At 39.5% G+C, this 16,547-nt stretch overlaps 2 protein-coding genes across 7 annotated transcripts in view; both read left to right on the plus strand.

Annotated features, from left to right (window-relative positions):
- The window catches only part of SEH1L (SEH1 like nucleoporin), a 35,022-nt gene extending 23,122 nt beyond the window's left edge, over window positions 1-11,900 (plus strand). The window contains exons 5-8 of one of the 2 annotated variants that reach the window (XM_075529894.1): window positions 1,361-1,501; window positions 2,787-2,944; window positions 8,019-8,169; window positions 9,743-11,900. In XM_075529894.1, the coding sequence (XP_075386009.1) occupies window positions 1,361-1,501; window positions 2,787-2,944; window positions 8,019-8,169; window positions 9,743-9,755 (463 nt within the window). In that variant the 3' untranslated portion in view covers window positions 9,756-11,900. The remainder of the gene's footprint in view (window positions 1-1,360; window positions 1,502-2,786; window positions 2,945-8,018; window positions 8,170-9,742) is intronic. The other variant, XM_075529893.1, reaches the window with a different exon arrangement.
- A 4,431-nt stretch (window positions 11,901-16,331) lies between these two features.
- CEP192 (centrosomal protein 192) overlaps window positions 16,332-16,547 on the plus strand; it is a 141,997-nt gene continuing 141,781 nt past the window's right edge. For all 5 annotated transcript variants that reach the window (XM_075529886.1, XM_075529890.1, XM_075529889.1 and 2 more), the window contains exon 1: window positions 16,332-16,547. This exon is cut by the window's right edge and continues 54 nt beyond it. The gene's annotated coding sequence lies outside the window, so the exon portion shown is untranslated.

Raw genomic sequence — 16,547 nt, forward strand, 5'->3', positions numbered from 1 at the left:
TGTCTGTCATAGCAGAGTACCACAAATTGGGTCGTTTAAGCAATTGAAATAATATAAATCTTTTAGGCCCTGAAGTCTAAAGTGAAGGTTTCTGCCGACCACACACCCCAGATGGCTTTAGTGGAGAGTTCTTCTTGGCATCCTCAGTTTTCTCATTACAAGTGTTCCTTCCTTGTGACTACATCACTTCCTTCTATTTCCATCTTTTAAAAAAAATCATTTTATTGGGGGCTATTACAACGCTTATCACAATCCATACATCCATTGTGTCAAGCACATTTGGACATTTGTTGCCATCATCATTCTCAAAACATTTGCTTTCTACTTGAGTCCTTGGTATCAGCTCCTCATTTTAACCCCTCCCTCCCCACTCCCTCCTCTCTCATGAACTTGATAATTTTAAAATTAATACTATTTTTGGCATATTGTACACTGTCTGACTTCTCTCTCCACCCACTTTTCTGTTGTCCATCCCCCCAGGGAGGAGATTATTTGTAGATCCTTGTGATTGGTTTCCCCTTTCTACACCACCCTCCCTTTATTGCTGCTCTCAGCACTGGTCCTGAAGGAATTCCCTGTTTCCAGTTCCTATCTGTACCAGTGTACATCCTCTGGTCTAGACAAATTTGTAAAGTAGAATTGGGATCATGATAGTGGGGGAGGAGGAAGCATTTAGGAACTAGAGGAAAGTTGTATGTTTCATCGTTGCTACATCACACCCTGACTGGCTCGTCTCCTCCCTGAGACCCTTTTGTAAGCAGATGTCCAGTGGCCTACAAATGGGCTTTGGGCTCCCACTCAGCACTCCCTCTCATTCACAATGATGTGATTTTTTTGTTCTTTGAGCCTAATACTTGGTTGCTTTGCTGTTTCCATCTTTACATGCCTTCATTTTCTACGTTTGTGTTTCTCTTAAATCTTTTAAAAGGAGCCTTTGTGGTGGTGTTGGGTTACTGATCACAAGATCAGCAATTCAAACGTACCAGTCACTCAGTAGGAAAAAGATAGGCTTTATGTTTCTGTCAATATTGACAGTTTCAGAAACCCAAAGGAGCAGTTCTACTCAGTTCTGTGAGGTTGCTATGAGTTGAATTCAACTTTGATAGCAGTGTTTCTATGTGTTTTTTTAAACATCTTTTACAAGGTCACTGGATTTAGAGTCAAAGGGGTCTCCCTTTGAAGTTCTCAATTATATCCACATTAATGGTTTTTGAGGTTAGGATTTAGACAGCTTCTTGGGGCCCATATTCAAATAAAAAGTATGAGTAGTGTTGGGAAAAAAAATTGTGTAACATGGAAATGTAGGGCTCTTTTGTCACTGAAATTTAATGGTAATGTTTTGTTGTTGTTTTTTCATTAGAAAATATGCAAAAGCAGAAACTCTTATGACAGTCACCGATCTGGTACATGATATTGCATTTGCACCAAATTTAGGAAGGTCGTTCCATATTCTAGCTGTAGCAACCAAAGATGTAAGGATTTTTACATTAAAACCTGTGAGGTAAGTTTTAAAAAAATTACTAGTGTGAAAACACTTGACATTTTTTACTTTTACTTGAAGATAAGAGATCAAAGGAAACTCATCTGTAATATGGATTTCTTTTAATAAATCATTTTATTGGGTGCTCGTACAACTCATCACAATCCATACATCCAACCATTGTGTAAAGCACATTTGTTCATTTATTGCCATCAGCATTCTCAAAACATTTGCTCTCCACTTAAGCCCCTGGCATCAGATCCTCATTTTCCCCTCCCTCTCCCACGAACCCTTGATAATTTATAAATTATTATTTTTTCATGTCTTAGACTGTTCAATGTCTCCCTTCACCACCCACTTTTCTGTTGTCTGTCCCCCAGGGAGGGGATTGTATGTAGGTCATTGTGATCATTTACCCCTTTCTCCCCTCACCTTCCCCTTCCCCTCCTGGTATCACTAGTATCATTATTGGCTCTGAGGGGTTTATCTGTCCTGGATTCCCTGTATTTCCAGCTCTTATCTATACCAGTGTACATCCTCTGGTCAAGCAAATTTGTAAGATAGAGTTGGGATCATGATAGTTGGGGTAGGGGAGTGGGAAGTATTAAAGAACTAGAGGAAAGTTGTATGTTTTATTATTGCTATACTACACCCTGACTGGCTCGTCTCCTCCCCAAGTCCCTTCTGTAAGGGAATGCCCAGTTGCCTACAGATGGGCTTTGGGTCTCCACTCTGCAGTCCCCCTCATTCACAATGATATTTTTTGTTCTTTGATGCCTGATAACTGATCCCTTCGACACTTCGTGGTAACACTGGCTGGGGTGCTTCTTCCATGTGGGCTTTGTTGTTTCTCAACTAGATGGCCACTTGTTTATCTTCAAGCCTTTAAGACCCAAGACGCTATATCTTTTGATAGCCGGGCACCATAAGCTTTCTTCACATTTGCTTATGCACCTGCATTGTGTTCAGCGATCGTGTTGGGAAGGTGAGCATCATGGAATTCCAGATTAATAGAGCAAAGTGTTCTTACATTGAGGGAGTACTTGAGTAAAGGCCTGATGTCCATCTGCTCCTTAATACTAAACCTATAAATATATTTACATAGATCTGTTTCCCCATCGTCATATATAACTATATTTACATATGTACACACCTGTATTTAGACCTCTGTAAATGGTTGCTTTATATTTTCTTACTTGTGTTTTATTTAGTTCAATACTAACTGATTTGGAACTTGTAATTAGCAATCAGTTTAGAGTAAACTTAAGGTAGCTTTGTGAATAATCTGTGTATCATTAATTAACAGGAAAGAACTTACTTCCTCTGGTGGACCTACAAAATTTGAGATTCACATAGTGGCTCAGTTTGATAATCATAATTCTCAAGTCTGGCGAGTGAGTTGGAATATAACAGGAACTGTACTGGCATCTTCAGGGGATGATGGCTGTGTAAGATTGTGGAAAGGTAAGATTTCAGTGAAGAAGTAATTATATTTCCATGTTAGAATGAAACACTTTATTCTTTTTAATCCTCATTTTACTTATTTCATAGTATAATGACTTCTTGAATTGTTATTTTAAGTTTTTATGTGAAACAAAGCAAATTTTAAACAGAATGTGCATTAGAGAAACCTTAGTTACAGGTATAGCTGTTTATCTGCTCTACAAAATCAGCATAGGACAAAATTATCTCCATTTTAATGATTAATGGCTTTAGCCAGCCTATACTAAAAAAATTAGTATCTTTTCCCCCCACCCCCAATTGTTCAAAATAGTGAAATCATCAATCCCAAGAGTTTCTTTAGAATACAAAGCTAAATGAGAATTGTGTGATCATTTGACATTGAGATTGCTGCAGCTTGGTTCTGGAATTTCTAATGGATCCTTTTGACCTTAGTCAATCTACCGTCATCATGGGATCACGTACTTAAGATTCAAAATTATATCTGTGTTAACTGGCATGAATCCACTGGCCGCTCTCAAGGAGAAAGATTTGTATTGGAGTGTCCTTGAAAAGAGAGGAAAGAAAGAAAAGATCTAAGTGGTTGTCGACTTGTCTCTGAAACTCTTTCTTAACCACAGAGCAGCTAACACACATGGGGGAAATTATGAATTCAAAGAACTGAACAGAAAATTTCAAAGGAAAGACAAAATAAAATATAATAAAACCCAGAAAGAAGAATAAACTCATCTTGTCTGAAACTGAAAGAACTCCCGAAAAAATGTAAGCCTTCACTTGCAATATTGAAAATATCCATCGGCAAAATATTGACTGACGCAGAATGAATCAAAAGAAGATAGAATACAGAGTCACTCTGACAAAAAGAACTAGTCAACATGCCCCCATTTTAGGAGGTAGAATATGAGCAAGAACTAATGGACATGAAGGAAAAAATTCAAGCAGCAGTTAAAGCATTAGCCAAAACAGGGCTTCAGGAATAGATGGAATACAAATTTAAATGTTCCACTAAGCTGATGAAGCACTGGAAGCATTCACTTTTCTATGTCAAGCAGTTTGGGAGACAGCTAGTTGGCCAACTAACTAGAAGAGATTCGTAGTTGTGTCCATTCCAAAGGTGACTCGATAGAATGGTCAAACTCTGGTTGTAACATTACATTGACAGAGAACTGCCAAAAGTTCAGGCTGGATTCAGAAGGATATCATTGCTGATATCACTTGGATCTTGATGGAGGATACCAGGGAAATGTTTACTTTTATTTCATTGACTATGTTAAATCATTCGACTGTGGATCATACCAAATTATGGCTCACCCTTGAAAAGAATAGGAACTCCAGAACACTTCACTGTGGTTACGCAGAACTTGCATGTTGCTTAAGAGGCAGGCGTGACAGGCATACTGCTCTTGTTTAGAATCAAGAAATGTGTGCATTAGGGGTGTGCTAACCTGCAACACGCAATGTAGATCAGCCTGTGGAATTGTATGGGGAAGTTCTAGAGGAATGGAAAACCACCACAGTCGTGTATACACCTCGCTGGATGATACATTGATAAACAGTGATTACAGTTTAATATTTTTATTTAAGGTGTCTATGATTTTAAACCAATACTTCTTGACTTAGCCTTATAGATCTGTTCTGTGGAGCAGAGGATCACTATTAGTCAGGGAAGACTTGCCAACAACAATCCACACCTATAAGTTGGGTCATATGTGGAATTATATGTTCAGCATTTTCAAGAACTGCTAACTATTTTTCATGGCGGCTGTTCTATTTTACATTCCCACCAACATTTAATGAAGGGTCCTATTTCTTCTTTCTCTATACTATCAACAACTCCTAGTTCCCCCCATCCCCCACTGCACATTGCCATTTTTATAGGATTAAGATGTGTGTTTGAATTGTGTTGGCAAAGAATATTGAAAGTACCAAATGAATGTCTTTAAAAGAAGTATATCCATAAGCTTCTTAGAAGTGAGGATGGTGAAACTTCTCATGAATTTCAGACATGTTATCTGGGAAGACTAATTTCTGGAATGAAAATCATGCTTAGATAGCTCAGTGAAAAAGGAAAGCCCTCATTGAGATTGATTGACGCAGTAGTTCAAACATAACAAGACTACGAGGATGGTGCAGGACTGGATAATGTTTTATTCTTTTGTGCCTACTGTCACCATGAGTCTGAACCAGCTTGGTGGCAACTAGTAATAAAACAACATGACTAAGAACTTGGAACATTTTTTTCATGTTTTTGTTGACTACTTGAATGTCTTCCTTCAAGAAATAGCAGTTCCAATCCTTTGCCTAAATTCTGATTGGGTTGTTCTTCTTGTTTGTTAAATTGGAGAAATAGGTTATAAAATTTAGACCTTTATTGGGTGTATGCCACCCCTAAATTTACTCCCACTCTTGTCAGTTGTTTTTGACCTTTTAACATTAAATCTTCTGATGTATACAACAATTAAATTTTTTGAGGTACATGTTCTCATTTTTATTTTTTTTAATTTTTATTTTTATTTATTTTTATTTTTTTAAACAATTTATTGGGGCTGATACAATTCTTTTCACAGTTCATACATATACATACATCAATTGTATAAAGCACATCTGTACAGTCTTTGCCCTAATCATTTTTTTCTCTTTTCTTCTTTTACATTTTATTAGGGACTCCAACAACTCTTACCACAATCCATACATATACATACATCAATTGTATAAAGCACACCCATACATTCCCTGTCCCAATCATTCTCAAGGCATTTGCTCTCCACTTAAGCCCCTTGCATCAGGTCCTCTTTTTTTTTTCCCCCCCTCCCTCCCTTTTCCCCCCTCCCTCATATGCCCTTGGTAATTTATACATCGTTATTTTGTCATATCTTGCCCTATTCGGGGTCTCCCTTCCCCCCTTCTCTGCTGTCCCTCTCCCAGGGAAGAGGTCACATGTGGCTCCTTGTAATCAGTTCCCCCTTTCCAACCCACTCACCCTCCACTCTCCCAGCATCGTCCCTCACGCCCTTGGTCCTGGAGGTATCATCCACCCTGGATTCCCTGTATCTCCAACCCTCATATGTACCAGTGTACAGCCTCTGTCCTATCCAGCCCTGCAAGGTAGAATTCGGATCATGGTAGTTGGGGGGAGGAAGCATCCAGGATCTGGGGGAAAGCTGTGTTCTTCATCGATACTACCTCACACCCTAATTAACCCATCTCCTCTCCTAAGCCCCTCTATGAGGGGATCTCCATTGGCCGACACTTGGGCCTTGGGTCTCCACTCTGCACTTCCCCCTTCATTTAATATAATATATATATACACATACATATATACATATACACATAAATACACATACATACACACACATATCTTTTTTTTTTTGCATGATGCCTTATATCTGGTCCCTTGGGCACCTCATGATCGCACTGGCCAGTGTGCTTCTTCCATGTGGGCTTATTTGTTTCTGAGCGAGATGGCCGCTTGTTCACCTTCAAGCCTTTAAGACCCCAGACACTATCTCTTTTGATAGCCGGGCACCATCAGCTTTCTTCACCACATTTGCTTATGTACCCATTTGTCTTCAGCGATCCTATCATGGAGGTGTGCAGCCAAAAAAATATATATATTTTTTATTAGGTCTCATATAACTCTTATCACAATTCATACATACATCAGTTGTGTGAAGCTCATTTGTACAGACTTTGCCCTCATCATTCTCAAAACATTTGCTCTCTACTTAAGCCCCTGGCATCAGCTCCTTGTTTTCCCCCTCCCTTCCCACTAACCTCTCCCTCACGAACCTTTGATAATTTATAAATCATTATGTTTTTTTCATTTTGCCATGTCCATCGTCTCCCTTCACCCACTTTTCTGTTGTCCATCCCCCAAGGAGGAGGTCACATGTAGATCCTTGTAATCGGTTCCCCCTTTCCAACCCACTCTCCCTCCACCTTCCCAGTTTCACCACTCATACCACTGGTCCTGAAGGGATCATCCGCCCTGGATTCCCTGTGTTTCCAGTTCCTATCTGTACTAGTGTACATTCTCTGGTCTAACCAGATTTTTAAGCTAGAATTAGGATCATAATAATAGGGGAGGAGGAAGCATTTAGGAATTAGAGGAAAATGATATGTTTCATCATTGCTACATTGTACCCTGACTGGTTCGTCTCTTCCAAGACTCCTGTAAGGGGATGTCCAGTGGCCTTCAAATTGGCTTTGGGTCTCCACCGAACGCCCCCCCCACCTCACTCACTATGGTAATATTTTTTGTTCTGATGATACTTGATACCTGATCCCTTCGACACCTCGTGATCGCACAGGCTGGCGTGCTTCTTCCATGTGGGCTTTGTTGCTTCTGAGCTAAATGACCGCTTGTTTACCTTCAAGCCTTTAAGACCCCAGATGCTATATCTTTTGATAGCCAGGCACCATCAGCTTTCTTTGCCACCTTTGCTTATGCACCCATTTGTCTTCAGCGATCATATCATGGAGGTGAGCACACAATGATAAGATTTTTTGTTCTTTGATGCCTGATACCTAATCCCTTCGGCACCTCGTGATCACACAGGCTGGTGGGCTTCTTCCATGTGGGTTCGTTGCTTCTGAGCTAGATGGCCGCTTATTTACCTTCAAGCCTTTAAGACCCCAGACAACTATATCTTCTGATAGCCAGCCACCATCAACTTTATTCACTACATTTGCTTATTCACTGACTTTGTCTTCAGCTGTTGTGTCAGGAAGGTGACCATCATAGAATGCCAATTTAACAGAAGTATTCTAGAATTATTCTTGCATTGACAAACCAATGACAAAAAAACAAAATACAATACAGTAAGAAAGAAAAGCTGGTAGTTAGTTCAAGAACTGTTTGTTGGCCTTTAGAAGTGTTTTCCAGTGCAGTGTGTTGGGTTACCACGCCCTGGTCCCAAAGTCCACCTTCAGCATTCCCTGGGACCTTGCTACTCTGTTCCCTTGCTGTTCTGTTGCACCCCCTTAATGTTTTGCCTTAGTGTGGCGGGCTTTTCTCATTTTTAAAATTAAAGGATATGGTATTCCTAACATCGTTATTTAACCATTTTTCTTTCAGCTAATTATATGGACAATTGGAAGTGTACTGGGATTTTGAAAGGTAACGGGAGCCCAGTCAATGGGAATTCTCAACAAGGAAATGTTAATCCTTCCCTAAGTTCAAACATCCCAAATCTGCAAAATTCATTAAATGGATCATCTGCTGGCAGGTAGGCTGTTTTGTGGGAAAACTAGAAGTCATTGTCTTTCCAGGAATATAACTATCCTATAGACGTAATATTTCATGTTTTAAAAGATGGGGTGAATACATTGACAACATAATTATAATTGAGTTTTAAAAAGAGCTTGGTTTGGCTGCTAATGAGCACCAACTTCTGTGAGGGGGAAATTTGAGACACTGTTCTGGTGAAGATGCACAGATCTGGAAACACTGTATAGGATCACTATGAGTCAGAATTGCCTCGATGGCAGTGGTTTTAGGGTTTAAAAATTCATTTTGTTAGATTTTTATTTGGCTTACCCAATCTTTTTTTTAAATTGGGGGCTCGTATAATTCTTATCACAATCCATTGTGTCAAGCACATATGTACATTTGTTGCCATCATTATTCTCATTGTTCTACTTGAGCCCTTAATATCGGTTCCTCATTTTCCCCCTCCTTCTCCTCTCCACCCTCCCTCATGAACCCCTCATAATTCATAATTTATTATTATTTTGTCATGTGTTACACTAAGTCTTAATATCTAAAGGCCAGTTTTAAACAAACTCACTGCCATTGAGTTAATTCTGACTCTAGAGACCCTATCAGGACAGGGTAGAATTGCCTCTTTGCGTTAGGTGGTTAATGAATAAACTAACGTACATTTTGAAACCGATTGAGTATTCTATTTTTTGATGCAAACTCAATAAAGATTTTACATTGATGAAGCTTTTGAGAGACATAATTTGGATTACCAGTGAGGGTTTAGTCTAGATAGCATTGTAGTGCCTTTGTTAGTACTGGGGCCTTTGATGCATAGCAAACTTGTGTTTTAAACACAATTGGCTTGTGTATTTAAATTTTTAATGGAGATGATGAGGAAATGGAAAATTCTAACTTCTTAATTCTAGAATATTTAACATTTTGGATTCTTGTTCATTTTAGTAAACAAATGATGTGGTCTAACCCATAGTTTTGATTTCAAATGTTAAATCTATAAATATGTAATACTTTAATTTTAAATCGTCTTCATGAAATTTTGGAATAAAATTCAGAAGACTGCAAAACACTGTCTGAACTTGTTCTGTAGTTAGCTTATTGTTACCTTAAAGAAGAGAAATTGGTTTAAAGTTTCATCAACTATGTATTAAAGATTTAAAGTGAAGTCATTATTTATTTGAGATTTCATATACTTTCATCAAAGCATTTTTGGGTTACTGTAGAGATACTAAGGAGCCCTGGTAACATAGTGGTTACACACTGGGATAACTGCAAGGTCTACAGTTGGACACCACCAGCCACTCCGAGGGAGAAAAATGGGGCTTTCAGTAAACTCCAGTAAACAGTTACACTTTTGGAAATTCACAGAGGCAGTTCTACCCTGTCTCCTAAGGTCTACTTCTCCGAAGTAAGAGAATATTGGTGTTATTTTTTAGAAGCAGGTATTTCATTTCTACCGCCACTGCATTCCCATATGTATTTTTGTTTCTTTGAATTTTTTATCTGTATTCTTATACCAATAACCATGTTATTAGATCTCTGATGCATTTTCCCGTCTCCATTTGTATTACACCCTTTCACAGAAAGCACAGCTGAGCACAGGCTAGTTGGAGTACCTGCTGTTTTGCTGCCGCTTCCTTACATGCATACAGGAATGGAATCAAACTCCTTTTCACTTACCAGCGAAATCCGTCCTCTCCCAGATACACCAGCAGCCTCCATATTACTAAATGCAATGAAAAGCCCTATCAAAAAATAAATGTATATTCCTTTTCTGTACTAGACAGTACATTGACACTATTTGAAACTTTTGTAATATAAACGTAGAGTTTTTGTTAAGAAAATGTCAGTAAGACAGTTTGAGCATGGAACTAATGCGTGTAAAAATTAAAAAGATTGTTAATATCCTGACATTAATTGGGAATAGTAAACATATCACTTCATTCCATTTGGAGAATATAAGCTTTATCTTTTGTTTTCTAACAGTAAACTAAGTGATACATTTTTATAATTTCATTTTGAAAATTTAATAAATAATCATAAAGACTATGGAGTACTAATTTGTTTACACTTTATATAGTTGGTTTGTACACTTAGTACAATTTTGTTATTTCTTTGTAACATTTAAGAATACTAGTAAAAGTGTGAGAGAAGCAATAGTAAAATTAAAGTAATTTATATGGCTTGTAGCCATTTTATGCAGTTCGTATTGCTTCAGATATAATTTGGCAATAAAATAAAAAGACTTGTACACTTAAAGAATAGTAACCACTAAGAACTGAAATGTTTCTAATATGTCTTTGTATGTTTTATGTTGTGATTTCATGGCTTGATCCTTCCTTAAAGTGAAAATTTAGAAATATACTATAATTTGAGAAACAGTTAAAATTTTCCGAACATCGTATATGCACACAGTTAATTCGATGTCCTAGATGTTTCTTAATTTGGTTGACTGTTTCAATTATTTTTTTTTTGTCTTATAAGTATTGATTGTGGTAATCATGCTATAAATCTCTATCTTAAAATGCATAAGTATTACCAGTACGATAAAATGACATCAGTATAATAAAACAAGAAGACTTCAAAGAGTTTGTTGACAAAGGAATCGAAAGAGAATGAAATATTTCCACAAAAATGTTTAATCAAAAAAAAAATGTTTAAGCCCCCATGACAGTGAGTTTGAGTTTTATGACATCACAATTCCTGGCATGTTTACTTACCAAAATTCTGTGTTGATTTTGAGGTTTTTGTAGGAAAAACAACTATGATCCTTAATTGTATTTCTTCAGAGTGTTCCAAGAGCTCACCATATTGTGATAATTGTATATTAATTGTTTCTCAGTATCATGTATGCACTAAAAATATGTGCCTGCTGCTGCTACATATAAAAAACTTAAAGAAAAAGCTTACTACATTTGTAAGTTTATAGGATAATTTCAAATAAAGTTTTGACAAAATGTTTTAAGTTAATAAAATATCTTTGTAAAACGCATACTAATAATTAAAAAATAAATTTAACAAGATTGTATTTCTTCCAAGTTTCTGTACTTAAAAGTCTTGATTTGAAAAAGGGTCTTGATTCTTACTATTATGTTCTGTTAGTTTTGGCATGAACCAATACTAAACCTCTTTTGGTTCTGTTTTTTCTGCTTGTGTTTTTTTTCTTCCTCTTTGCATTCACTCTTTTTATGTTTCCTGTTGTTTTGTGTTTCGTTTTTGTTGTCATCATTTCAGGTATTTCTTTCCCTCTCTGGATTCCCAGCAAGCTGGTTCGAAATGGTCGTTATGCTCAGCTCCTTCTTCCTCCTCTTCTTTTTCTGGTAGAGCGCTCTTTCTCGGTGTCCATACTTCTAGTCTTCAGGATCCTCACCCTCCCAGAAGGCTTCTTAACTCATTACCTGAGAGGAAGGGGTTGAAAACACCGATGTAACATTTCAAACGCATACTCAACTGCTTACATTCCAGTTACTTTCTTTCCCCTTCATCTTCTTCCAGAAGACTTCTAATTTAGATTCTCTGCTGCATGTTACAACTAACTAGAACACAGTATGAAACCTAAACATGTTTATGCTTCTGTATCAGAGGTGTGTTTGCTTCATTGATTTAATGAAATAAAATTTGTATAAGAACATTTAAAGTATCTTGTTCTATAAATATTTTGAACTGGTAATGGTCTTAGGTTACTTAAAGCTTTGTCATACTTACTGGTTAATGTTGCAGCTAACTAATATGTAAAATAAAACTTTGTGTATTCAGCAGTAAAACATATGACTAGTCTTTCCCTCCCTACCCCTTTTTTGTTTTTAAGCAAATTACCTGTCATTGCTTGTCATAAGCTTTTGTCATGAATATCTAAATAGGCTATTTAATATCTACCTTAGAAGTTATAAATCTGTCCCCTGAACACAAGAACACTTTATTCTACTAACCTGGCACTGTAATATTAACGTTGTCAACATGATTACTGAAGACAAAATGTGTACATAAGCAAATGTGGTGAAGAAAGCTGATGGTGCCCAGCTATCAAAAGATACAGTATCTGGGGTCTTAAAGGCTTAAGGTTAATCAAGCAGCCATCTAGCAGGAAAGTAACAAATCCCATATAGAAGAAGCACACCGGCCTGTGTGATTGTGATGTGTCGGGCGGGAGCAGGCATTGGAAGAACCAAAACAATCATATCTGTGTGAAACGGTTTCAGTGGAGACCCAAAACCCATTTATAAACAATTGGATATCTCTTCACAGAAGGGTCACAAGGAAGGAAGGAGTCATCCAGGGTGCAGTATAGTACTGGCAAAACTCACATTACTCTAGTTTTGGCATGCTTTCCCACCACTATTATGACCCAGGTCTACCTTACAAATCTGGGTAGACTGGAGCATGTACATTGGCATAGATAAGAGCCCTTAACACATGGAATCCAGGACAGATAAATCCCTCAGAAACAGTAACGGGAGTAGCGATAACAGGAAGGGGAAGAAAGGGAGAACTGATGGCAACGATCAATGTATAAGCACCCCCACCCTGGAAGAACAAAGAAAGTAGGTGAATGGAGGAGACAGTGGACAGTGTAAGATAAATAGGTCTTTTGCAACAGATTTGCCATTCCTGATTATTGAGGTTAAATAGTGATCATGGCCAAGCTAGACAAGGTGGAATCGATGAAAAGGCATAAAAGTGGAGGCAATGAAGGGAAGGAGACTGAAGGGTGACTTAATATAGTTAGTGAAGGTTTATTTGGATGTGGGAGATATAGCATTTTTATAGGCAGAAGGAAAGGAGTGGACATGATAGCTGAGCAGTGTTATGGGAGATGTCAAAAGTGATCAAATGTCTCTCCCCTCAGGCTGACCTCATGAGAAGGAAATGTTTAAACTTATGTCGTGTTCAAAAACAGTCTGGTTTTTCTATTTATTGAGAGATAACTCATATGCTATAAAAATCACCCTAAGATGTTATCAGTTCCAAGAAAGTAGAGAGAACTCAGTTCTTTTCTCCTGTCTTATGTTGAACACACAGTAGGTGCTGTGAAAAGTCCCACTGACATTCAGATCATGAATATCACACATTAGTCGTCAGGTAGGGATGGAGGGGTGTAGCTGGAGCTGATCCAGGGGTGGAGTTTAAAAAGTGGAAAGAAAATTTCTTACTATATCAAAGGCTTTTGACAATACAACATCAAAACGTTTGCTTTTTTCCTTTTTTACCCTCCCAAGTTTGTGGCACTTCTCAAATATTCTATAGCCATTGAGCGAACCGAGTGGCAGAATTAACTTTGGAAAATAGGTGACCCACCTCAGATGGTAGGGAAGAATACAAAAAAAAATTTTTTTTAATCATTACTTTGTTTTGTTTCTTTAAAAAAATCATTTTATTAGGGGCTCATACAACTCTTATCACAATGCATACATACATCAATTGTGTAAAGCATATTTGTACATTCATTGCCCTCATTTTCAAAGCATTTGCTCTCCATCTAAGCCCCTGGCATCAGCTCATTTTCCCCTCCCTGGCCCCTCTCCCTCCCTCATGAACCCTTGATAATTTATAAGTTACTCTTTTGTCATATCTTGCCCTGTCCAACGTCTCTACCCACTTTTCTGTTGTTTGTTCCCCAGGGAAGAGGTCACATGTAGATCCTTGTAATCGGTTCCCCCTTTCCAACCCACCCTCCCAGTATCACCACTCACACTACTGGTCCTGAAGGGATCATCCGCCTTGGATTCCCTGTGTTTCCAGTTCCTATCTGTACCAGTGTACATCCTCTGGTCTAACCAATTTGTAAGGTAGAATTGGGATCATGATAGTCGGGGAGGAGGAAGCATTTAGGAACTAGAGGAAAGTTGTATGTTTCATCATCGTTGCTACATAGCATTCTGACTGGCTCGTCCCTTGAGAACCTTCTGTAAGGGGATATCCAGTGGCCTACAAATGGGTTTTTGGGTCTCCACTCCTCATTTCCAACCTCATTTACTATAAGACTTTTTTGTTCTGATGATGCCTGATACCTGATCCCTTCGACACCTCATGATCGCACCGGTTGGTTTGTTTCTTCCATGTAGGCTTTGTTGCTTCTGAGCTAGATGGCTGCTTGTTACCTTCAAGCTTTTAAGACCCCAGACGCTATATCTTTTGATAGCCAGGCACCATCAGCTTTCTTCGCCACTTTTGCTTATGCACCCATTTGTCTTCAGTGGTCATATCAGGGGAAGTGAGCACAAAATAATATGATTTTTTTGTTCTTTGATGACTGATAACTGATACCTTCAGCATCCCGTGATCACACAGACTGGTGTGCTTCTTCCATGTACAGGGCTTTGTTGCTTCTGAGCTAAATGGCTGCTTGTCTACCTTCAAGCTTTTAAGATCCCAGACGCTATATCTTTTGATAGCCAGCCACCATCAGCTTTTTTCACCACATTTGCTTATGCACCGACTTTGTCTTCAGTGGTTGTGTCAGGAAGGTGAGCATCATAGAATGCTAGTTTAATAAAAGAAAGTATTCTTGCATTGAGGGGAGTACTTGAGTGGAGGCCCAATGTCCTTCTGCTACCTTAATACTAAACCTATAAATATATGCACATAGATCTATTTCCCCATTCCCATATATAAATATATTTGCCTATGTACATGCCTTTATTTAGACCTCTATAAATGCCCTTTGCCTTCTAGCTCTTTCCTGTTTCCATTGACTTTCCTCTTGTCCCACTATCATGCTTGGTCTTCATTTGGGTTTCAGTGATTTCTCTTAGTTACATTACCCTTGATCACAACCTACCAGGCCTCCTACACTCTCCTCACCACCGATTTGGACCACTTGTTCCCTTGTCCCTGGGTTTGTTAACACCACCACTACCTTTTCCCCCACCTCCCCTTCTCCCATGTCCCCCTAGAACTGTAGGTCCCATTGTTTTCTGCTCCAGATTGTTTATCCAGCCTATCTTATTTAGACAGACCTGTGGAGATAATAAAATGCACAAAAACAAGACAGAGCAAAACCAAGCAACAATATACAACAAAAAAACAAGAACAAACCAATGACAAAAAACAAAACACAACAAGAAAGAAAAGCTTGAAGTTAGTTCAAGGACTGTTTGTTGGCCTTGAGTGTTTTCCAGTCCAGTCTGTTGGGTTGCCAAGCCCTGGCTCCAAAGTCTACCTTCAGCATTCCCTGGGGACCTTGCTGCTTGGTTCCCTTGCTGTTCTGTTGCACCCCCTTATTGTTTTGCCTCGGTGTAGCGGGATCAGATCAGGCGCAATTCCCACACTATGTCTCTGGTGTTGTCCTCTGTAGGGCTATGGGTCAGTGAGGGAAGTCATGTCTCATAGTGGGGCCGGCCATGTGGTACTCTCTGTGGACTGGCTGCTCTAATCAGGAATATCATTCTCAAGGCCTGGTGAGTCAGGATGTGCTCCACTCTCTCCTCTTCACCCGTCATTTGCTCCTGTGTGCTCCGATCATACGTGTCCCTCTCCTGGAGCTGCAGAGTCAATGCAGTCCTTTGAAATAAATTCTTCTGCGGGGAGGGGCAGGTATCCAAGTAGTAGTTGGGATTGGGGCCAGCCGAGTACAAAATTTTTTAAGGTAAAGGGAAGCGAAAGGTGTGAAAGTGAATTTCTTTTAAGGTCCATGTCAAGTAATAGTTAAGGGCTTGTTGCTAAGCAGGTGAAAGCGATGGGCCTGAGGCCTAAGGGATGATAGTTTGACAAGTTAGGAGAGAAGGCTCAGGTATCTTCCCATTTTTACTAGCTTTACTCGCATACAGAAACGATTAACGGTAGACATGTGTCCCGAAGCTGGGTCCCAAATAATTTTTTGGTTGATGCGTGTTAGCGCGTTTGTTGTCTGTTGTTCTTGCGTGGGCTTAGCAGTGTGCATCATACAGGGCAATCATGACCTACAGTATATCAACAAGTAACAGACGTCTGCTCTAGGCAGGACCAAAGTGTAACAGTTGTCAATGCACTACAGAACGATTTCCTCGCGTTTCTGGTGTCTGACAGTACGCAGGGGCCCGTGCTTCAGCCCTCCCGGGACGCCTTGCACCTCAGCAGGGCAATGCTCGCGTCCCCCTTCAAACCAGGGCCGCGCTGACCTCACCCAATCACTGAGCCCCTTCCTTTGCACGGACCAATCCAGAGCGTGGCTCCGATGCCCCGCCCCTTCCGTCTTACCGCGAACAGACGGAAACTAGAGGGGCGCGCGCCTGCTGATTTTCCGCTCGCGGCTGAGGCGGGGTTCGGAGTTTCCCCCTCGGCCGCCTGAACCGCCTGTTGGGCGCCCCCGGGTGCCCCCACCCTAACCTGTGAGAGTGGGCCTTCGGCGAACCGGAATTCCCGCGGCCAGCTGGCGACGGGAGCGGCCTGAGAGTTGAGAGTGGGCTTCCG

Source organism: Tenrec ecaudatus, chromosome 13, assembly GCF_050624435.1.
Source record: "Tenrec ecaudatus isolate mTenEca1 chromosome 13, mTenEca1.hap1, whole genome shotgun sequence".
NCBI lineage: Eukaryota > Metazoa > Chordata > Mammalia > Afrosoricida > Tenrecidae > Tenrec > Tenrec ecaudatus.